Source organism: Astatotilapia calliptera, chromosome 14 (assembly GCF_900246225.1).
Source record: "Astatotilapia calliptera chromosome 14, fAstCal1.2, whole genome shotgun sequence".
NCBI lineage: Eukaryota > Metazoa > Chordata > Actinopteri > Cichliformes > Cichlidae > Astatotilapia > Astatotilapia calliptera.
In genome coordinates this window covers 11,462,394-11,485,862 of record NC_039315.1, presented here as the reverse complement: position 1 = coordinate 11,485,862, position 23,469 = coordinate 11,462,394, and the positions used below count along the sequence as shown (strand labels likewise).

Here is a 23,469-nt window from a genome sequence, read left to right as displayed (position 1 = left end):
CGACAGAACATCCCCCGAGAGGAGCAAACATGACTAACAAGCAAGGATCCATCTGTTGTAAACACTGAGCAAAACAGACCCGACTGCCACAAAGCAACTTTAACGCACCTACATGCCAAAGTGCCCCTGCGAACGTGAATATATTGCAGTCAGTGTTCTGATAATGAGTCAGCGCTGACCGTTGGCAAGGTCGAATCTCTGTGATCATTTGAAATTATAATGATGAGCAAAACTGTTCTAATTCTGGTCTTTCCACAGTAATATGTTTGTGCATGGTGGTTACAGCATTAACGCTGAAAAATCAAGGACATCCAAGTCGATCACAGTAAAGCCTCAAAGATCAAAACAGTTTGGTCTTACTGTAAGATTTGCTAAGCTGCTCCCTGATGTTAAGTAGTGCTGACAAAGCAAATATACACTGATTTGTCTTTTAAACGTCTCCTGAACTATAAAAGCTAAAAATAATCATAAATCAACTCATTATTTTATGGTCTTTGATGTTTCCCAGTCACATGTCAGAGCTACCTGCCTTCCTTATACCTATGTAAAGACAGCAACACCTCCCTCACATTGAACGTACCAGTTTGTATTTATCAGAGATCACAAAGGGGAAATGTGCACTGTGCATGAGACTGTTAAAGCTTGCATGCATTCTGACGCCCTCATACACACAAACACACACACACAAAAACACACAACACAGCCTGAGAGGAAATACGGGGCAGCTGATTCCGTGTGAGCTAATTCATTCAGTCACTGTATGTCCCCAATCAAAGGCTGGTCCCCACAGGCCAGTGCAGCATCTGCATGTGCCCCCATTGCTCTATCTGCCTGGCTTTCATGTTGCTCTCAAGGGACTCAGACATTTTCTCAGCCTGTCAAGTTTGTCCTGTTTAATTTGTGCTACACATTTTACCACAATTAAGAAAGAAAAGCACAGAAAAGAGAATTATTAAAATAGTTCTCAACCAAGTTCAAAAGCCTGAAAAAGGAAAAGAGAATCCCTAACCATACCCTTATCACTTTCCTTTCATGTGGTCCAACCCTCAGAGTGGACAGAGATTACAGGGATAACACATTAAATTTAGAGGGAAGTATTTTTTCTGTGCTGAGACGCTTTATTTGGACATTAAAATGAATGAGAAATCAATTTACAAGACCTTAAGCGCACCATGTCCTTGGCTTTCTACATCAGTTTGGTGGAAACCGTATGCAATTAATTTATTTCCATATGCCAATGTGAAAATAATAAGTGTGAGTAATCCTCAGGGAGATTTAGACCAAGTGCAAGGGGACGGCTGTAATCTTATAATCCTCTGTAATGTTCTAATGGTCTCTCTAAGCTTATCTACACTAAACTAACTTTCCCAGAGGTATGCAAACACAGATACAGATGGACCAAAAGAAGTAATGTGACTAATGCTCCCTGTGTAACTCAACAATCTCTTCTGCCGAGCTTTATAATAAAATCTGTGATCCCAGTAAAATAAAATCATATTGTGTCATTGCAGAAGTTACCTATGAACGTGTTTTTAGACCTTTGTCTAAGATCAAATAAATAAAAACTTTCAAAAATAAAATATCTGATTGTAAAACATACAATACTCTATATAAAAATAATAAATAATAGTACTCCAGGGTTTGACAAGGTAAAAATTTCCATCCACAGCAAACATAATATCAAAGGTTTTAAAGATAATGCTGCATCCATCATGCTGCAGCATCCTATTGTCCGGAAAACGCTGCAGCTGAAGCGGGTGGTGACCGGAGCGGCTGCAGGAACTCAGAGGTGAAGACGGCCTCAGCATACTCCTCCACGACATCCTGAAACTCTGCTGCCACGTCAGCCAGAGCCTCTGACAGCAACTCGTCAGCCAAGCTGTGAGAGGATAAGAGGTGCAGATGTTAGAAAACATGGTTATTTTCCTTAAATCATATATAACCTGTATAAAAAAAAAAAAAAAAGTCTTCTAAAATTTGAAAATGTATACGCTTCAATTTGGTAGAATTCATTTGTGGCATCAAAACAAATCACATATGACAATGGTATTTATGTTGCTGCTGCTCCTGCTATTTTCGGTCTTCTCACAAGATTTTAGGCTAGAAAAGGTCAGTGAGCCTGAAAACAATGGCAAATGCAAATCACTTGAAACATGTCCTTTGTGCGCAGTGGTTATAATTTCAAAGTAAATGTAAATCATCAGTCTTGCGTCATTATCTTCAAAAATGCAGAAGGTCAAATTAAAGCTGATTTCTCTGAACAAATGTGGTATCTGTTTTTTTAAGAGGTGCACATGCAAAACTTAGTTTAAAAACATAAAACAGAGCAAAATAACTCTGAAGCCTCGTGAACTGTGTGCAGCACCAAGCTAAATTTCAGTGTTTGATCATTATCTGGGTCAGCACACACACACACACACACGCACACACACAGGCAGAGACTGAGGCAGGGACATAGAGGATGAGGGAAAATGGGAAACACTTTCACATATCCACTGAAACGTCAGTGCAACAAAACTATCAGAGTAATTGTGCGTTTTTGAACTCCCTGTTCCTCTAAAGGGTCATGACAAGAACACTTTGCTCACAGCACCATATAGCGAGAGAAATCCAGAGAAGAATGTGCCGCTGTGGTTTGGGAACAGGCATTATAAAATATCATTAACATCAATATACAAGGAACCGTGCTTGCCCTTCTGAATTACTCCAAGTTATCTTTATATTTAACACACCAGTGACTGCACAGTGTACCGTTTATGCTAATGTATGAAAATCAAAATAAAAAAGCAGATTTATACAAAGTGAACTAGGATCCTAGGACCCTACCACTAAGTTTTATTTACATGCATAAAGAAATTCAAATAGCTGTTTTGGCAGTGCTGACGTCTTTCTATCTTGCAATCAGTCTGTTAGCAGACAGAATGAATGAGATCCTCCAGGTGGTAAGGCTCCACAGCAGCACAGGGCTGCTCATTACCATCTCATCACACAGAAAGCTTTCTGCGCTGTGTCAGAGCAGCAGGGGTCATACTAGTCTATACGTATGCCTTCTCCGTCTCCAAAAACACTGAGATAATTGGATGGTTTCTCACGCAATATCTTGTTGTTGTTTTTTCTAAGTACAGATTCATGTCTTAAAAACTTTGGCTTTTTGATGTGAAACTGATAATGAGCCAGTGACACAGTCAGCCAGATGCCATGGGTGGGACTGGACAGTTTTTCAGATCTAAACTTAAGAAAGACAGTTTATCGAGCTGTTTGGTATCCCAAACAGCTTTCAGAAGTTTAGAACTCATATATTAAACGCATAAGTTCAATATGTTCACAATGATGGCACGAAGCCAGCGTTGCACGAAGCCAGCGTTGCACGAAGCCAGCGTTGCACCAGCAGCGGCCTGTCAAGTATTCTAAGTTTGTGAGTGGGAGAGAAGACCGGCGGCGAACAACAGAGGCGCACTATGCAAACCATAAACTCTGCATGATCCTCTCTGAGTGAGCGCCTCCTGCTGTGCACAGTGTCCGTCAATCGCATCCAGGGACAAAATAAATAACAGAAAGGACAGATCTGCTTCAGCGTGGTTCTAGTTACAAACACTAAGCATGTCATATCATTAATGTGTAGGACAACTTAAAAAAACTCATATTTCACTCTGAAACTGCTGCAGCGTTGAAGAGACTCATTCATAGCAAATAGTTATATTAGGTGGAAAATGTCATTGTTTGAGGGCGTTCTAGATGAAACTGAACACTGAAAATGGTCCTGCTGAGAGCTAATGCCCCTTAATAAAGATATACATGAATACTTAATGTGCATTTAGAAGGATAACTTATTCTGAGAGAGGAAGCTGTAACTTCACAACCAGTGTTTATGTCTGTCATCATCGGACACTGGTGCAGGACAGAAATCAACCAACATCCATAATGCAATCCTTGTTGTTGCCTGTGTGGTGGCCAAGGAAGGTAACTTCATAATTTGTGTCAAAGGAAGCAGAAACACAGTAAAGCACGCACAACAGGATCTCCTGCTCTCCATCAGTCTTATAGCAAATGAATCAGCCATCGCTGCGTTCACAATTTCAATTCACTGATTGTGTTGGAAATGACTGTAAAGAGGTCAGAATGTTAGGCCATGGCAAAGAAAAATCTAACTGGGCAGCACTGCTACTTTGTCTCTCATGTTGGACCGAGCACAGACTGACTTACTCTCACATCCTATGGTACAAAGTGACATAGCAGAAGGGCCAGCAATAGCAGATTAGCATGCTAACACAGAAGGAGATGAGTGCAACACAAGACATAATGTCCAGCTATCTATTTTCTTAACAGCATGTCCAATTCAGGGTCGCGGGAGGGCTGGAGGCTATCCCGGCTGTCACAGTACAAATGCTGGGGTACACCCTAGACAGTTTGCTAGTCTACTGCAGGGCTAACACAGAGAGAAACACAAACATAGCTGTAGATGTGAGCATGCAGTATTTTACAACCAATTAATCAATCACTAATTAACCTAACATGCATGTCTTTGGGCAGCAAACGGAGTACCTAGAAATAACCCAAGCAGGCACAGGGAATACCCACACAGAAAGGACCCAGATGGTCAGTGAATTTGAACTCTGGACTCTCTTGCTGTGAAAAAACAAGGCTAACCACTGCACTGTGCCATCCAATATACAAAGCAAAGGTAGCACTAGTGGAGATCTATGCACACATGTAATGTCACAGGTGTTAAATGTAAATGTTTCAAGCTGTTTTTCTCCTATACTGCCATGTTACATATTTACCTTTAAGCTTAAGCTAAACACAAAACAAGAAGGCTCGAGCGGTTGAGGGAGCTTATAAAAATCTTTATCTATAGCACTGTATTGAGATCCCTCCCCAGACCATACAAGCCCCACTCACACCTTGACCCATGTGACCATAATGACTCATGTGATGTTAGGATGGAGCAGCGAATTGACACCTTGGCTCACGTGACTCTAATCACTCACATAATGACAAGGTGGGTCAGTGACTCTCACCTTCAGTGGGACAACCCCACTAAGAGGTAAATTCCTGAGACTCCCTATCAGCTTTTATAACTGAAAAAGCCTCTTGGATGAAAGGTGAAACATCTTTAAAAATCTAAAAATACAACTGCAGTTGTCTTAAACTCAAGCACTTTAGACTATCACGATGACTGAGACCGATCATAACTGCAATGCATACTTCAAACACTGGTGGCAATCAGCCAGTGCAAACAAAATTCCCTGATCATGTTTATGCACGTCTCATTAGCTTAAGTCATTATTAAAACAATCAGTTTTCTACCCGTCTGCAACGGCCCAGGGGTCGAAGCTGCCCACAGCCTCATGAGCCACAGCGCGCAGGTAAGCCTCATAGTCTTCCCGGTACTGCCGAATGCCTCTCAGCATGCTGCCTGGCACTGAGATAACAGGCGCCTTGCTTCCCTCCAGAGGGCCAGGGAACATGGTGTTGTTTGCAGGATGCCGCTCATCTTGGGATGCCTCCTCTGTCAGGCTGTTCTCACACATGAAGCTGCGAATGTGGAAAAACAAGACGATGCTCAGAAGGTGAGACCAAGAAACATATTTTTTCAATATCTCAAAATTGTATTTTCAGTTCAATTCAGTTTTATATCATTTTAAAGGCACTTTAGGGCAGGTAAAAAGCTCATAATATTATAGAAAGAGTGAGAATCCCATTGAGAAAGCAACACGATGAGAAGATGACCTCTAAGAGATGTTTATGTGGAGAAAAGGTAACTGCAGTAGAACACAAACTGAGGGTGTAGATGATGAATTTAGGAGAGGTGTCAGAGTGCAAGCAGCTCTCTTGCTTGCCCCTTGCTCAGAATGAGCAGGGGCTCAGCTGGGCATCGCCGTGGTCTGGCTTTATAATCCTCTCTGCTTTGACAAATCAGCCTGGCTCTTGCAATGGCGCTCACTGTGCTATATTTAGTGTTGCAGCAGCTCCAAAGCAAAGTGCCTCTCTATTGTGCTCCCTGGGCCTCAGCTAAACTTGTTTCAGTGTTGACTATTGGGGCTGCAACCCATGGGGTGGCCATAAATATCAAAGTGCCAGCACAGCGAACCATGCTTCCAGTCTGAAATGGGTCGATTTACTGTTTGACAGGAAAAACAACAATTCTGTACCCTGCAAACTCGCTTATTTTTAAAGTCGCAATGGCTCCCACGCTTCTGAAAAGAAAATAGACTAGCCTGTGTTTTCTGTGAATGAAAACCATTCAGATACTTTGGCACAAAAGACCATCTGCAAAGCAAGATTGGTCTTGCATAACAATCTGTGAAAAGGTGATATGAGTGCTGAGAAAAAGATTTGCAAATTAAATATCACGACAAATTCTTAGTAATAGTTTGTTACTCTATTGTGCCGTATGAAATTCACTCGAAACTGAATGAGACATCCATGATGAACCTTCATTTCATTAATCTGTGCTTTCACAACTCTGTGTACCTTTCTGTTTGGCTAGTGCATACAAGTACCAAAATGCTGAAACACTAACAAAACATCCTCTATCCATCACGTTGTAGCACCTGCAACTTGGCCTGCACACCAGATTTACACAAACCCAAACAAGCAAGCAGCATTAGCCATTAGCGCGATCACCTCAGGTTTGTCTTCTCATTTCTCAACAAAAGCTAAAGCCACACAGAGCCTGGCAAAGATGGGACCTGGCACAGGACGGTGCCATATGTGATATATCAAAAGGGATGCAAGCTGGGCTGAAGCTGAGTCAGATAAAACCACAAGTGGCTGAGAGATAGTAAGGGGGTGATTCAAGCGAGGCTCAATGAACCCTCAGTGACAGCGGGGAAGATCAGTGTGGAAAGAAACAGGTGGAGGATACTGGGGGGAAAAAAAAAACAAAAAAACAACAGAAACCCTCAATATTCCAAAAAGAAAATCCTCTTTTATAATATTGCACTGGACTGATTTAAATGTGGGTGCAGAACTTAGAAGACATCACAACTAAAAATCCACCAGGTTACAAAGTGACGACATACAGGAGGGGACAACTGTAGCCACAGAGGAAAAAGGTGGGAGAGAGCAGTGTGAAATAAATAAATAAAATAAATGCACGGTTTTTAATTTTTCTGAGTGAGCTTCTTATCTTTTTATTGATTTGCTTGACTAGCTGATGGAGCTGTAGGGGGGATGGGGGAGACTGAGGTTTGGGCTCCTCACCATGGATACATAAATCTTATCTGCTGCTCTGCTGATGTGTTAAAAGATTGTCTCCGTGGTTGTTTGACAGCGCTCGCACAGGCACCTGAACAAAGACACCCAAGGTAAGAAGCGCGTGCTGTTTTGGAAAGAGTATTTAGCGTGACAAAGGCAGCGTTACGCCTGGTTAGAGTCAGTGGAAGTGTTAAAACCCTCTGGGCTCTCCTGTCATTACTAAGTAACCCCGACTATAGTCAGCATAGATTAAAAGAAAAGAACAGAGTAGCAGCACTCACTAAATATAAAACTATTTTATTCTTTCAGTTAGTATTCTTTTGAAAACTCCCGATCAATTCTCACCTTCCTTGGCTCAGTGCTTACAGAAAACCAGCTTACTTAATACAAAAATCAGGAAACCGATAACCGATACCATGTGACAATGTCCCTCTTAGCTATAAAACAGTAGCACCTAAGAAGCCTCCATTGATAGTCACACTGAGAAAATTATGCAGCTTTATTTCCGTGGCATGTTTTTTTCCCCCATGGTGTGTATAAATATGTGTGTGAGGCACAAAATGACGAGCATGTCGCCTGATGTGTCTCTCAGGACTGAAAAATGTGGGCTGTAAACAACAACTCAGGGCTGAGACAACACACATGATGAGCTCTTTGCTCATTTTCCCGTTCCCAAATTAAACCTCACCATTCTGCTACACTGAACACCAGGACAGTCAACACTGACAGAGGATTAACACAATCCCACATCAGCACGAAAAACAAACCACATTTTTAACCACAGGTTTCGATCCGAGGGCTGCGGAAGCAACAGGAAAGAGCTGCAGTTGTGAAAAGCTGCTTATCAAAATAACTTTCCTAAATGTCTGGAAAATGATGCTCCTTAGAGAGCAACCAGTGGGATGACCTGCTGCTCTCTGGCATCAGTTTTAGAATTACCATTATTTCTCAAGACCTGATCATTTTGGTGAGAGAGGTGAACTATTTGGCAGTTGTAGTTGTGATTATTATACAAAGGGCTGCTGCGCACACAATCTGACATAACCTAAAGTTATAAAGCAACAACAGTTAAATTTAGCGTATAGACTGCAACAACATAAGGCGAGGCTTTTTAACTTACAGAGCATCCTTGGTGGTTTGCTTCCGCATTAGCTTTTCATCCCTTCATCTGCGCTGGTATGTGTTGCACTATGTGACACCTGGGCCTCTTTATCCTTCAGCACAGGTAGCCAAAGCATCTCCCTTACAGCTCAGTTCATTTTACGAAGCAACTCTGTGTCCCCCAAAGACAGCTCTGTAAAACAATGTGCCTAATAAACACAATTTCTCTCCCCATCTCACTCCAAACGACTCCCTACTTCCAACTTTATTACTTCTAAGGGGGACAAAGCACTGTGAAAAAAGAGACGCTGTAGGTGGACAACAAGTTCCTTCTTGCACTTTAGAAAGAAACCAAACAAACAATCTGTCAGTGTCTTGCAGGGAGGTTTATTCTTTCGCAAGTTAGATAGTGCAGTAGTCATGGAGTAAGTGCTGAACAGGCTGGGTCATGCTTCATTTAGAGAATAGAGAATGGGGACAATATATAGAATCCTTTTTTCATATGCAAATGAGTACAATTACTACATTACAAGCAACCTCAGAGCCTAAAAATACTACGCATACAAGAGCTAATGGCACGACCACCATCAGTCTCGTCTTACTGCCTTTATTGGACTAGATAAGTTGACGAGCATCTTATGGTTAAAAAAAAAAAAAAAGAAAGAAAGAAAAAGGATTCTGTGATGGCATGTGTGACTCAGCAGACAGCGAAGCTACCCACCCTCTGTGCTGCTGAATTTCTCTGTCAACCTCACTGATTTCACTAAGAGACTAAATCGATCTGTGTACCAACAGAAACCAGCTGCATTTTTCTCTAAGCATGACCAAGAAATTTCAAATGCTTTCAAACAAAAAAAACAAGTAAATACAGATAAAACATGCCTTGCAAAAAGCTGAAATACTGAGCCGATTAATTATTCACTGATATCTATGTGAATTTAAATTTAATTCAATTATCACCAACTGTTTTGTTATGGTACAATCGTCCCTTTTTCTGAATACACAGCACAACCGAATTACTATTTATCTTGTGATAATAACTCAAGGGGCTCAATACACACAATCACCTTGTGTGTTCTTTTATTCATAAGCATTCTAGTCAACTTGTTTACTAAGATTAGTACTTGCTTTCAAATCAAAGTGTTTTTCTATTGATCCATGTCAAAAAAAAAATCAAAAACAAAAAAAACAAACACCAATCACATCCACTGTGATTTAATGTGTCAACCAAAACAAAACACATAAAGGTCCAGTGGGCTGCCAGCACTTGTTAGAGGAGCTGTAATTCAGACTGAGGATGAAAGTGCTGCAGACGGGTCTGTTCTGAGCTACAGTGATTCAAGGTGTTTCAGAACAAATGAGCTAGCAGTTATCAAATGACTGTCCCCGTTAAGAAGCTGGAAGGCTTGATGCCTCTAAAATGAACAGCTAATTTAAAAAAAAGACACCTCTTAAAAAAGCACCTGTGTTATGTTTGCCAGAGAACAGAGTTATTGCTTGATAGATGCATTAAGAACAGTTAAGCAAAGTGGCTCTTAAGGCAAAGTTTCCATCAAGTGAAGTGAACCCGAGGCAGATGAAGACTGACAGACTTTAATTTGCTAATGTTTGCAGCTTGAATTTGTTAAAAGTATCCTGCTGGCTTGTCTGTGTCAACAACTTCTAGTCCCTTCCAGTCTCTTTTCCCTTTCCTTCCAAGTTCCTCGTTAATTTAAGCAGTATAGCAGCTGCAGCTAAAGCCCTGGGCAGTGGAGGGTCTCCCTGTGGAGTCTGCTGCCAGAGTCAGGAATAGAGTCTGCCCTGGGTACAGTAGCCACCAAGTGAGTTTTGCAGGATGAGTAAGGACTCCCAGTGGAACAGTGATTACAGGGCACACACGTCATGTGGAAAAAGACTAAATGTGTATAGCTGGGAAAAAAAGAACATTAACCACTTCCTTGTCATTGAGTCTAGAGGTGCAATTAAACCAGCACTGAATTACTTCCTGTGGAAGATGCCGTTTGTTTCTCTTCATTACAGCATCAGCAACTAAAGCAAGTCATTAAAGGTAATTTGATATGTAATTTGTCTCATAAGATTTCATTAAAAGTCACCTGATACTTTCCAAGTAATTAAAATCCACCATTTACATATTTGCATTTGTTAAAAAAAGGGAGTATATCATAATTTTGTGCAATCAGGAGCATTGAGCTGAGCTATGATGACCAATAATTGAGGCTAAGACCTATAATTTCAGCTCAAATGATTGGAAAGGGAGTTAAATAGGTCAAACCATAATACTGGGCTCCAGTTAATATTCTGAGAACACTCCAAAATTTCCCTGCTGACTTTTCAAGACGAATTAAACAGCAATGAATGGAAGCCGTCAGCTAAAGATGAGACATAGAAATGACTTGTGCAGTAAAGGGGAAAAGACAGAGAAACCCACCCAGTCATGACAGGTTTCTCAAGGACAATATCCGCTGCAGAGGTCTGCTTCAGCACTGGATTTGTGAGCCTAATTGGCTGAGGAGAGGCTGGCCTGGAGCTGGGGGCATGGGACTGGGATCCTGAGAAGAAGAGAGAGAAAGCAAAAGAAGGGAGAAATGTTAAGAGGGATGGGTGGAGCAAGGAGCAGACAGATAGAAAGACAAAAGGACAACAGCATACATCTGGCCTTTTCAGTTGTAGCACTGTCTCCACCTACAGGAAAGGTCTGTGAAATAACTTTCTAGGTTTTGCACTTGCAGATAACATTTTTTGTTTAAGTGCAGAAATCGTCTGTTTTTGGCTTTTTTTTTTTTTTTTTACCTGCTGGTCCTGGTTGTTTCAAGTAAAGAGGGTCTGAATAGGTGATAGAAGCAAACCGTCTCCTCACTTCTTCCTGATCCCGCTGTCAGAGACACAGAGAACCAGATTCTATAAACACAGCATCCTACTGACAAAGAGCCTTGTCAAACAAATTGAACGGTGTAATCAAGTCTGGAAAATGCATCAGTATTCAGACGCAGACCACAGCTGTCATAACAGCTCATTATAAACACTAAACCAGTAACCAGTGACCTTTCAAATTCCATAGTGACCTTTCACTGGTGGGTCCCTCTCACCTGTATCTCCTCCATACGAAGCAGCATACTCTCCAGGGTTGGGGCCTGCAGCATGTCCTGGGCCATGCCCTGCAGCTGTCTGTCTGTCCTAACTGTCCACGCCACCCGGGCGGTGTCCTCTAACAAATCGTCCAGCAGCTCTTCACTCAGCTGCTCAGCACTTTCTTCTGCCTGTAAATGGCAATAATTACAAAAATAAATAAATACAAGTGTTGTGAGTTTAGCTGCACAGTTTTTAAATCATTGCCATGATAAACTTAAATGTCAAATCTCCTGTAGTGAAGCTCACCCTCTCTGCGGCCTGTTCAGGCACTCGACTCCTCAGTGGAGAGTTCATTCTGTTGTTCCTGGACTCACCAATTTGCTGAAGGCACAATAAAAATCTCAGTTTATTTTACGAGGCAAATCTGAAGCCAAACACACGCATACACACAAACTTAGATTTATTTAATCATTCACATGCAACAACTGTCACCCTTGTCTTTAGGAGGTTTATAAAAGGAAGAAATTCTGGCACTAGCTGGACAGCAGATAAGTCCTCCTACCTGGGCTTCATCCAGAAGGGGCTGAATTCTCTCTCTGGCCTTCTGCTCAGCTCTCTCAGCCCACTGAGTTGGCGAGACAACTTCAGACCTGTGAACCAAAACACACCCACACTGCAAGCTGTCACAGAAGTTCTGAAGCTGAGCTGCTTTAACTTAAAGACACAAAATTTAAAAAAAAAAAAAAAAAAAGTATTTACATAAAGTATAGTTAAAAATATATTTGGAATTTTAGCCCACCTTGGGTTCAGAATTAATTAAAAGATTGAATTTCTCTGATTAAGAAACAAAAAACTTTCTGCCAAGCTTTTAAAATAACTATCCGTTTGAGTCGAATAAAACATTCTCATTACTGGAAATGCATGAGAGAATTAATTAATCATCACTATCAATCATTATCATTGATGGCTAAATGTATTCACACACAATAGAAATAGTCATCAGGCTCAGTGTTTTTTAAATTATTCACATTAATCTGTAATTATAATAGGCATATAAGGTCAAAACTGTCAAACTCTTTGCTGGCATTATATTGAATGGTTACGTTCACTGTTGAAACCAATTTAAAAAAAAGCCATAAAGGCTGACATGCCAGTTAAGAGTTTCACCAGCTGAGAGCAGCTGGAAGCATAAAAGAATCACTAAGTGTGACATAAGCATTTTATTCAAAATGCAGCCTGTTGATTGTATTGATGTCTATTGTGTCCAACTTATCACCTGTAAACAAGTGAAGCAGTTTAGTGCTTTTACTTGTCACAGTGGCAGGAGGAAAAAAAAAAATCAGATATAGTGACTCGTTATACATCTAATTTAAACACTTTAACACTTTTCTGCAGCTTTCTTTAGCTTTAAAACAGAAACAAACAAACAAACAAACAAACAAACAAACAAAAAGAACCTGCCATGGGTATAACACACAGGCAAAACAGATCTGTAATAATGGTGAATTTTCATTCAATTTTCCATGTAACACACTATGTGCAAATTTGTTAATGTTACGTAACCCATAAAACTATAGAGGCTGCATGTGTTCTTAATTAACATTACATGTTTCCTGCAGTGGTATTCCCCTCTTGACAAGGTGAGTAAATAAAGAGCAGGCCTACACGTCTTTGTGACAGAGAACACAGTAGCGTTAACCCACACATTCACAGTAGTGTAATTAAGTGTTGACTTTGCTCTGTGCACATTGCGTTTTGTTGCCAGCCTTTTAAAGTTGGGCTCTCCAGTGACTAATTAACAAATACACAGCGGTCTATAGGAACATATGCTCTCCTTGGTGCTGAATGGATGCGCTGCAATCACAGTCTGCATTATTTTCCACTCATTGTTTTGTTCTGTTGTCAGTAGATAATGTTGCCCATGTTGTAATTCCCAGAGTAAATGCTCCTTTGATTGTGAGCACAATGAACCGAGTGGGAAATGTTTTTCTTCTTAAACAGCATAAATGCCAAGTATTTACAAAGGTTAAAGGGCAAGTGCATATATCGCTATATATACACACACACTGTACTTACTTTTTTATGTCATTAATTAATCCCTTTTATTTCGGTCAGAGGGAGTTTGTTATTATCCCATAGTGTCTGCAGAGGTTGCAATTAGGGGGCACATGAAATAAAAAAGTTTTTTGGCTATATTAATATTCACCATGACTTTAAGCCTTCATTACCTTGGATCCAAATCTGCTAAAACAATAATTTTATTAGTACTGTACCTTAATCTCTGAATGCGTTCAGCCTCTTCTTTACTCAGCTGGTTCAGCTCTTGCAGTCTCTGCGCAGTCATCTTATCTAGCCAAGCTTTCCTACATCACCCAGGCAATCATCAAATGAAGCAAAATGTAAGCTCAAAGAAGCTTTGCACATAAATAATTTATAATCCTCATCTTTAATCACGCTGATAGCCACTGATTAATAAGAAAGCACAACTGCAGTAATTAAGATTTGATTAAACGGAGACATATGTGGAACACTCAATCAATGAGGTGCTTATAAAACAGGCAAACTATTAATCACTCAAAAAGAGAAATGGCCTCAATCTAGCTGGCACCTAGATTAATTTATTGGAAAGAATTAACTTTGAATTAGAATCAGAGTATTGCCTCTGGCTCTCAGCAAGTGGGGTCTGACATAAAGGTTAGAAATGGCTCTCTGAATGTTCTCATTAATGTTCCTTTTTCCTAGATTCCACCCATGTGGCATTTTGCTATGACAGATAATCTAATGTGAGAAGCAGAAATGACACAGATTACAAGGTAATCTGAAAAAAGATATTTATAATAAGTAGAAGCGATAAAAGCTGGGACAGGCAGATTTTTCGCCATCAGGCAAAAATTCCTAACTAAACTTCTGCATATTAGTTGGGCTCCATTATCAGGTTTTAAGAAAACCTAGCCAATTATATTAGATTCTGGCCAATCAGAGGTCCTTTCAGAGAGTCAAAAAGTGCAGATGCACATGCAGATCACTAGTGCATTTGCATCCCTAGAGAGAAGAAAGCCTGAGCCAGTGTTGGAAAATATTGCAGGAAAAGTTGACGGTCCCTCACTAGCAACAGCTGCCTCTGGCCTGCAACGCGCCACAGTAACAGGAAAACAGACTTATCAAAACACATTTATATCTAATATTATGGTCACAGGTCCTGCTCATACGGGAGCCAAGTTTTTGCCTTTTTTCCACTATCACTGTAAGAACAGCCATGAAGGATGTGTAATTTATGGTTCAAAGCTTTGATTTTATATGTAACATCTCAGACTGTTATCATGAAAGCAAGAGTAATTAGGCCTTTTTCTAAACTAAACCAACCAGCTTACACATAGCTTCAGCAATGGGCACAAGACTGTGATCATCTGCAGGGAGCGAGCTTAGGACAGAGGAGAGCTGATGGAAGAGAGATTAACTTTCACATTTTATTTCCCTATTGTTCCCGATTACTGCCAACCCGTGTATTTAAAATAAGGTTAAAAAAAAAAAAAAAAACTTTGGGAGGTAAGGTTCACCTTAATGCTTCATTCTGAGCTTCTTTCTTCCTTTGTGAGCTTAGGCCTGGCTCAGTTGCCAAACTACCTCCAGGCCTCTGCTTTGGAGGGTCTGGTGAGGATTTCACTGGAGAAAAGAGACAACGAGGCTCTGGTCTTCCCCTTTGTGGGGATCTGCTGATAGCAGAGAATGATGAATGGGTTAAAAAATGTAAACAGAAAGATGCTATATTACACAACTCAATGGAAAGCGAAAGAGCAATTTTTATTTTGACACTTACATCTCTTATACTATATTTACCAAATTACTTTTTTTTTCTTCGGATTTTCCTTATAAGCAACTGTCATCAATGAAAAATGAAAAATTTGGTGCATATGGCATGTGCTGCACTTTACCAGTAACATTGAATACAATCTACAATCCTATAATGTATACAACCTCTTAGTCCATCAGATAATCTGATTATGCCTACTTGCATCCACAATTTGATTGAAATTCATAAAGAGATAATTGTGTAAAATGGTCTTTTTTTTGGGGGGGGGGGGGTTGTCCACACATATTATTTCATACTAAATGTAAACTGTTACCTGGAGATCAGCGTTTCGGACATTAAAGCAGTACTTACATAATGACATTAATCATCGAGTGAGCCGAGGACTGCACAGAGAGATAACAGACTCACCGTTGTGGAGGAGGAGAGTGAGGAGATGTAGGTATCCAGGGCACAGAGTGCTCTTTTTGAGGGAGCTGGCTCACTCTGAGCCGAGAGGAGACTGTAGGCTGCTGGAAGCCTGTATCTTGCATCTGATTATGCTATAATAAAAATAGAAAATAAATATTTAATTATTAGTTTACATTAACCTCACATTGGTTATGTCTGATCATTGGTTTAAAAAAAAAAAAAAAAAAAAAAAAAAATTAATTTTATATATATATATATATATATATATATATATATATATATATATATATATATATATATATATATATATATATGTTTTCACAGGGTATGATATCAAACAACAAATCATGTTGCTAATAACATGTTATTAAGCGTTCTCTGTGTCTTGTGAAATACTGAGTTCAGTACAAGCCCAGCACCTTTATTGTTTCAGCCGTTTTTCTCTGAGAGGGCAGCTCTTTTCTGCTGTTAGTATTGGTATGGGATCGTCTCTGCAGCTCCCTCTGCTGGACGAGGCTCTCCAGGCCAGACCGCAGCACCTCTCTTCGATTGAGGGGCTGTTGAGTAGTTTTGGGTTTCTGGGAGGCCATTCTCTTATCTGCTGACAAAAATAAAAAGTTAAACAATTTATTTGTTTTGATCTTAAGTTCAAACTAAATAAAAGTCAAAACCAAACAAGATTCTTTATCCCTTTCAGTACAATTCAATTAAGTTGAACCCTGATGGGAGCAGACAACACCACCGATTACAGAATTTGCCTGCACTCTTGACAGCCAGGTGGATGTGTGGTTTAGGTTCAGGTTTCTAGGGAGATCTAGATTGCAGATGAGGCTCACTCTAGGTGTTTATATCATCACTGCCTCTCAGCCCAATAATACCCAGCAGGACTTAACTGCTCATATACTAAACAGCAGGGGACCAAATGCCAGAGTTCTGCACTTTAAATCTTGTTTTCCTATCACTTCCTGGCTCCCTGATCAATTTTAAGCCTGGGTACAGCAATTTACGCACAGTGGGAGGCCCCAAGAGAACCGCACAGAAGCCCTTGGAGGGCTTTTATATACATAGGAGAGCAAATGGTTTGTCCTTCGTCAGCAGGCCTCTATCAACAAGTAGGTCTTAAGTTGAAATGATAATCATTAAACAACACCCAGGAAGTCTGCATTAATAAATACACAAAGCTAGTAAACAGTGCTCACCATGGAGGCCTCTTCTGGGATTTTTTGCTTTGCAAGGACCTCGAGCAATTCCTTGCAGTTTGGGACGCCTGGGTGCAGTCGTAGGAGACTTGCTGCGATGAGGAGATTTCCTTTGCGGAAGGCATGCTTGAGCCTGCATCTTTATGAGCATCTCTTGTTTACTGAGAGCAGAATCCAAAGTCTATTAAAAATGAAGTGACAGCAAAGCCTGAGATTATTCACTCAATTCAAAAAATATATATTTTCCTAAAATAAGTTTTACTTTTAGACAAATTCCACTAAATATTGATTAATCCTGCAGCACAAGTCATCTATGTTTACAGTAATATCACAAATAAACAATGTAACAAAGAAAATAACATGTAATAAAAATATATGATGCATCTGGAAAAATCATATCATTTAGGCATATTAAAATCGTATTACTACTTCGATCTGTGACCTAGAAACAGTAGCAGATACAGAATCTGTTCTTGTAATGCTCTGCTAAACCTGCACTGCAGTTAGTTGGAATTCATGCATGAATATTTGCCTTTATTAAGTAAAATAAGAAAGTAGGTTTAAAGTCGGGACCAATACAATACTGCACTGGTTTGCCACATTGAGCTTCTTTCCGCTGATTGTTTTTGCATTGTCCAGGAGCCAAGTCTACACTAGGAAAACACACATCACTCTGTGAATACAGCGGTTACATCGTGATCCTTACCTCTAGTTTCTGCAGGATGTCAAGGGCAGTCTCAGGCACAGCTGAGCCCTGGTCCACTTCAACTTTAGCTGAGCACAAAGAGAGCTGGCGAATCAGCTGCCCCAGTTCTTTGGAATAAGGAGGCACTTTGCTGTGAGACAGATCAGAGAGTTGATGGATAAAAACCTGTAAAGCCCTCAGTGCCCCACGATGTGCAGCTGCAAGCCTGTTTATCGCCATGGACTGAAAGTAAAAGAGAATGCAAATAAATTAAGAACAGAAATGTCAACTTTTTTTTTTAAACAAAACTCCTTCATAAAAAAAAATAAAAAAAAATCAGACACGACTGATTTTACTCATTTAATTCAATTTTATTTATATAGTGCCAAATTACAACAGTCGCCTCAGGGCCCTCATAATGTAAGGTAAAGACCCTACAATAACAAATAAATAAAACAAATTTTAAAAAATTATAAAGATAGAACAATCAGATGCCGCCCCCTCCCTCGAGTAAGCACTTGGTGACAGTGGGAAGGAAAAACTCCCTCTTAACAATAAGAAACCTTCGGCAGAACCGAGCTCAGGAGGGGTGGCCATCTGCCGCGAGTGGCTGAGGCAGAGGGGAGAGCCATGAAGTCCAAAATGTGACTTTCTTCTCACCTTTTTAGCATCCCACATTTTCTGGCTTCGTAGTTTTTCTATATCCTCTTGTATCTCTTTTACCTGTTAAATAATGTGAGAGAACATTGTCTAGAGGAGCAGAGCAAAAGGAAATCCAGTGACAAAAATTTAATGGCATTCAATAGAAATTTAAGTACCTGTTGCTGCAGAACATAAATAATACGAGCTGAACGAGCTGCCTGTTTCTGTCTGCGTATCTCCAACTTGTTTTCCTCTTCAGGTTCTAATGACTCCTGTATTTTCTCCCCTGTTGTTTAAAAAACATTGTGCATTATTTATCAGCATCATGCATTAGTAGTGAAATCATAGGAAAAGTGTGATCATTGCAATGGATTCCAAAATTATGATTACACTCCATGCATTTCAAGTTATAGGTGTATTGTGGGCTACCTCTGTTAGCCAGCTCTTCCACTTTCTGAATATACAGTTCCAGTTCATTTTGCAGCCTGTGGATCTCGTGGCTTAAAGGTGCCTCTTTGTCTCCTTCTACCTGCCTAAGGCCAGGGTCTCTGGTTGGGGGTGAGCGGCTCATTCGAGGCATGGATGAAATAGGATGTTTCTGGGATGTGTGTCGTTTGGCTCCAGCTACAGTCACCTTCTCTTTTGGACTGGATGCTTTTGACATCATCTTACTTGGACTTGCTGCAAACTCCTATAAAGAGAGGAAATAAACTTCATTTGCTAAACAGGCACAAACAATTAATTTCATATTGTATAAACAAGAATGTTATTATAGACAAAAAGTAATTAAATTACCTGACGGAGTTCTACATCACTTGTTTCAAAGAGTGAGGCCTCCTGAGAAGGTTTGGCCGATAATTTTGTCAGCGATTCAAGGCGCCTTCGTCTTAGATCTCGCTTGGCCTGCTTAACAGCTGCCTGAAGCCTCTCCTCAGAGAGTGTGGTGAAGCTGAAAGAGCTTCTGGTGCTATCCACATTTTCCTTAACTTCTGATACAGGCAGCAGTCGCTCTATCACAATGGGGGCAGGCAGGCCGACATGTGTGGCACGGTTTCTAGTACTTGCAGGGACAGCGTCATTGAACAGCAGCTGTGGTGTGCAAGACAGAAGTCAGTTTTATCTGGTATAATCAGTCATTATGATTAGACACAATCAGATATATTTATCAATAACAGGTATTTAGGAAATGGTGTCATTGCATATAGTTGTGGTCAAAAGGATACATACAATCATTAGGGAACATGGAACCAGAATTACCAAGAGATTCATACGATAAAGTATACCATATCATATAAATGTCGTAGTAATTTGGGGCTTTTAATGATTTCTTTCAACAGATGAGCAGATGGAATAATAATAACATCCTCTTTGTGCGAAAGCTAGATTGTTGAAACTTGGATACAACTGGATGTTGAACAGGACCATGATCTCAAACACACATCAAACCTGATTTTACAAATGATAAAACAGGCTAACGTGAAGCTTTTCGAATGGTCTTCCCAAAGCAAACAAACAAAACAAACAAATAATGGAATGATATTTTGTAATGATTGTGAAGGCACATGTTTGAAATGTTTGAAATAAAAATGAACTGAACTGAACTAAAAGCTGTGACCTTAACCCTGATGAATATTTGCGGACTGTGTAGGCTCATGCCAGGAAACTAACCAATTTAAATTAACTCTACCAATTTTATCAAGAAGAGTGAACAATTATTTAGACAGAATAATGCCAGAGGCTTGGGGGTGTATGTATAGATTTGAGCCTATATGTATAATATGTGTATTAGATGGCATTCAAATATTCAGAAAATGCGCCTAATTCTAGTGCGACCATCTCATGTCATTATATTAATGCTGCTATCCTGTATACAGTGGGGCAAAAAAGTATTTAGTCAGCCACCGATTGTGCAAGTTCCCCCACTTAAAATGATGACAGAGGTCAGTAATTTGCACCAGATGTACACTTCAACTGTGAGAGACAGAATGTGAAAAAAAAATCCATGAATTCACATGGTAGGATTTGTAAAGAATTTATTCGTAAATTAGGGTGGAAAATAAGTATTTGGTCACCTCAAACAAGGAAAGTCTCTGGCTCTCACAGACCTGTAACGTCTTCTGTAAGAAGCTTTTCTGTCCCCCACTCGTTACCTGTATGAATGGCACCTGTTTGAACTCATCATCTGTATAAAAGACACCTGTCCACAGCCTCAAACAGTCAGACTCCAAACTCCGCCATGGCCAAGACCAAAGAGCTTTCGAAGGACACCAGGAAAAGTATTGTAGACCTGCACCAGACTGGGAAGAGTGAATCTACAATAGGCAAGCAGCTTGGTGTGAAAAAATCAACTGTGGGAGCAATCATCAGAAAATGGAAGACATACAAGACCACTGATAATCTCCCTCGATCTGGGGCTCCACGCAAGATCTCATCCCGTGGGGTCAAAATGATCATGAGAACGGTGAGCAAAGATCCCAGAACCACACGGGGGGACCTGGTGAATGACCTGCAGAGAGCTGGGACCAAAGTAACAAAGGTCACCATCAGTAACACACTACAACGGCAGGGAATCAAATCCCGCAGTGCCAGACGTGTTCTGCTGCTGAAGCCAGTGCATGTCCAGGCCCGTCTGAAGTTTGCCAGAGAGCACATGGATGATACAGCAGAGGATTGGGAGAATGTCATGTAGTCAGATGAAACCAAAGTAGAACTTTTTGGTATAAACTCAACTCGTCGTGTTTGGAGGAAGAAGAATACTGAGTTGCATCCCAAGAACACCATACCTACTGTGAAGCATGGGGGTGGAAACATCATGCTATGGGGCTGTTTTTCTGCCAAGGGGACAGGACGACTGATCCGTGTTAAGGACAGAATGAATGGGGCCATGTATCGTGAGATTTTGAGCCAAAACCTCCTTCCATCAGTGAGAACTTTGAAGATGAAACGAGGCTGGGTCTTCCAACATGACAATGATCCAAAACACACCGCCCGGGCAACAAAGGAGTGGCTCCGTAAGAAGCATTTGAAAGTCCTGGAGTGGCCTAGCCAGTCTCCAGACCTCAACCCCATAGAAAATCTGTGGCGGGAGTTGAAAGTCCGTGTTGCTCGGCGACAGCCCCAAAACATCACTGCTCTCGAGAAGATCTGCATGGAGGAATGGGCCAAAATACCAGCTACTGTGTGTGCAAACCTGGTAAAGACCTATAGTAAACGTTTGACCTCTGTTATTGCCAACAAAGGTTATGTTACAAAGTATTGAGTTGTGTTTTTGTTATTGACCAAATACTTATTTTCCACCCTACTTTACGAATAAATTCTTTACAAATCCTACCATGTGGATTCATGGATTTTTTTTTCACATTCTGTCTCTCACAGTTGAAGTGTACCTCTGGTGCAAATTACTGACCTCTGTCATCATTTTAGGTGGGGGAACTTGCACAATCGGTGGCTGGCTAAATACTTTTTTGCCCCACTGTATATTGTACATACTATTGTCTGAGTACTTACAATTGTTTTTTTGTACTTTTTATATTTTACATTTATATTTATTATTGAAACTTGCACCAAGGGAGTGGCACTCCAATTTCGTTGTACTCTGTACAATGACAATAAAGGCTATTCTATTCTATTCTAATTCTAGTGCGACCATCTCCAGGTCTCACTACCATCTTGTAAACCTTCCTGTAAATCCTAATGAATGAAGCCTTAGCTTGATGCTAAAATGAAATGAATGAATGAATTTTATAGTACCATATCACCCCATTAGAGCACTTCGCTCTCGCACTGCAGGCTTAGTTGTTTTTCCCAGAGTATTTAAAAGTATTTAAAAGAAAAATGGGAGGGAGAGCCTTCGGTTTTCAGGCCCCTCTTCTATGGAACCAGCTTACAGTTTGGATTCGGAAGACAAACACTATCTCTACTTTTAAGATTAGGCTTAAAACTTTCTTTTTTGCTAAAGCATATAGGTAGGGCTGGATAACGTGACCCTGAATCCTCCCTCTGCAATAGGTGCAGGCTGCTGGAGGATTCCCATGATGCATTAAGCATTTCCTTTCAGTCACCTTTCTCACTCACCATGTGTCAACAGACCTCCCTGCATTGAATCACACTTGTTTTTAAATTTCTGTCTCTCTTACAGAGCATGTCTTTTGTCCAGTCTTCCTTCTCTCACCCCAACCGGTTGCAGCAGATGGCCGCCCCTCCCTGAGCCTGGTTCTGCCTGAGGTTTCGTCCTGTTAAAATGGAATTTTTCCTTCCCACTTTCACCAAAGCACTTGCTTATAGGGGGTCATATGATGGTTGGGGTTTTTCTCTGTATGTATTATTGTAGGGTCTACAATATAAAGCGCCTTGAGGCGACTGTTGTTGTGATTTGGCGCCTATAAATAAAACTGAATTGAATTGAAATTGAATCCAACTAAAAACAGTACATGAATCTCTGGTAAACTTCACTGAGGCGCGTTACTTTGACACCAAGCTATTTACAAACATTGTGATATGAACATAGTGATATGCTTCAAACTGAAGTCTTACAAAAATCTTAAAAATGAAGAGAGAAAGGGTATTATCACAAACGCTTCACTCGCGTCTCCACCTCTTTTTCATTACTTTGAATGGTTGATCCCGGGTATTTAAATGTCTCTACCTTCACTGCCTCTACTCCTTGTAGCGATAAATATTATGACTTTCAGGACTGTAATATTCAGATTTATTGTTGACATTGTGCTGCACTCTAGGACCAGCTGATCTCAATCAACCAGCTCCAGGTATGTGTATGTATCACTAGTATGTGGTCTTAGCTTTTCCATTTCAAATTGTATATATGCAAAGATGAACTGCATATAATAAAGATAGATGAATATTATCAGATTTTCAGTGCTGTTTACCTTGGTGTGGGAGATCCCAGCCGTTAAACCGCTGCGGCTGTGAACATTTCTGGTTGATCCTAAAGCAACCCAGTCTCTCTCTTCGCTCTGCTTTCCTGAGAAAATCCCGGGACCACTTTGCAGGGATTGTGCAGTCATTACAGCGAAAAACAGTTGTCACTGTAGTAAACAATACTAAATGTTATGCTAATGGGAGCTAATTTTGCTAACATAAAGTTAATCCAATCCAGAAACTAAATTCAGGCACTTCGCCGTCGTTAATAATCAGTTCTTCCACTTTCTGTATATGAATTATAAGTCAGCTATACGCACCGAGTGGCTAATTGAAGCATAATTAAAATACAGGACCTCGTTAATCTCTTAAATTTTAAATTTAGCTTCTCAACAGTTTGAAACGGCGCCATGACAACAACACAACCCTAAAGACGGAAGTAGTTTTTTTTTAACTACGGCTTGTCAAATAAGCCA

The 23,469-nt window shown here is 40.4% G+C and overlaps 1 protein-coding gene across 4 annotated transcripts; it reads right to left on the bottom strand.

The window, feature by feature from the left end:
• Positions 1–878: 878 nt before the first annotated feature.
• On the bottom strand, positions 879–23,468 carry kiaa0753 (KIAA0753 ortholog). 4 transcript variants are annotated; one of them, XM_026192662.1, is made up of 18 exons: positions 23,002–23,468; positions 18,911–19,204; positions 18,545–18,806; positions 18,292–18,401; positions 18,134–18,196; positions 17,495–17,716; positions 16,789–16,969; positions 16,009–16,190; positions 15,590–15,720; positions 14,928–15,083; positions 13,644–13,733; positions 11,933–12,020; positions 11,677–11,751; positions 11,388–11,558; positions 11,092–11,173; positions 10,730–10,850; positions 5,308–5,535; positions 879–1,879 (listed from the first exon to the last, which is right to left on the bottom strand). In XM_026192662.1, the coding sequence occupies exons 1-18, from the start codon at positions 23,137–23,139 to the stop codon at positions 1,726–1,728; spliced, it is 2,748 nt and encodes a 915-aa protein (XP_026048447.1). In that variant the 5' UTR covers positions 23,140–23,468; the 3' UTR covers positions 879–1,725. The 4 variants fall into 4 exon arrangements, with proteins under 4 accessions (XP_026048447.1, XP_026048448.1, XP_026048449.1 ...); XM_026192663.1 differs by having other exon boundaries at positions 14,928–15,080; positions 23,002–23,467; XM_026192664.1 differs by having other exon boundaries at positions 16,009–16,187; positions 23,002–23,467.
• Between the last annotated feature and the right edge of the window lies 1 nt (position 23,469).

Excerpts from the sequence above, each read along its gene's own strand:
- kiaa0753 (XM_026192662.1), bottom strand. The coding sequence starts at position 23,139 with ATGACTGCACAATCCCTGCAAAGTGGTCCCGGGATTTTCTCAGGAAAG. Across the intron at positions 19,205-23,001 it reads CTGGGATCTCCCACACCAAG|CTGCTGTTCAATGACGCTGT; the intron begins GTAAACAGCACT and ends TGCACACCACAG. Across the intron at positions 11,752-11,932 it reads CCCTTCTGGATGAAGCCCAG|CAAATTGGTGAGTCCAGGAA; the intron begins GTAGGAGGACTT and ends TTGTGCCTTCAG.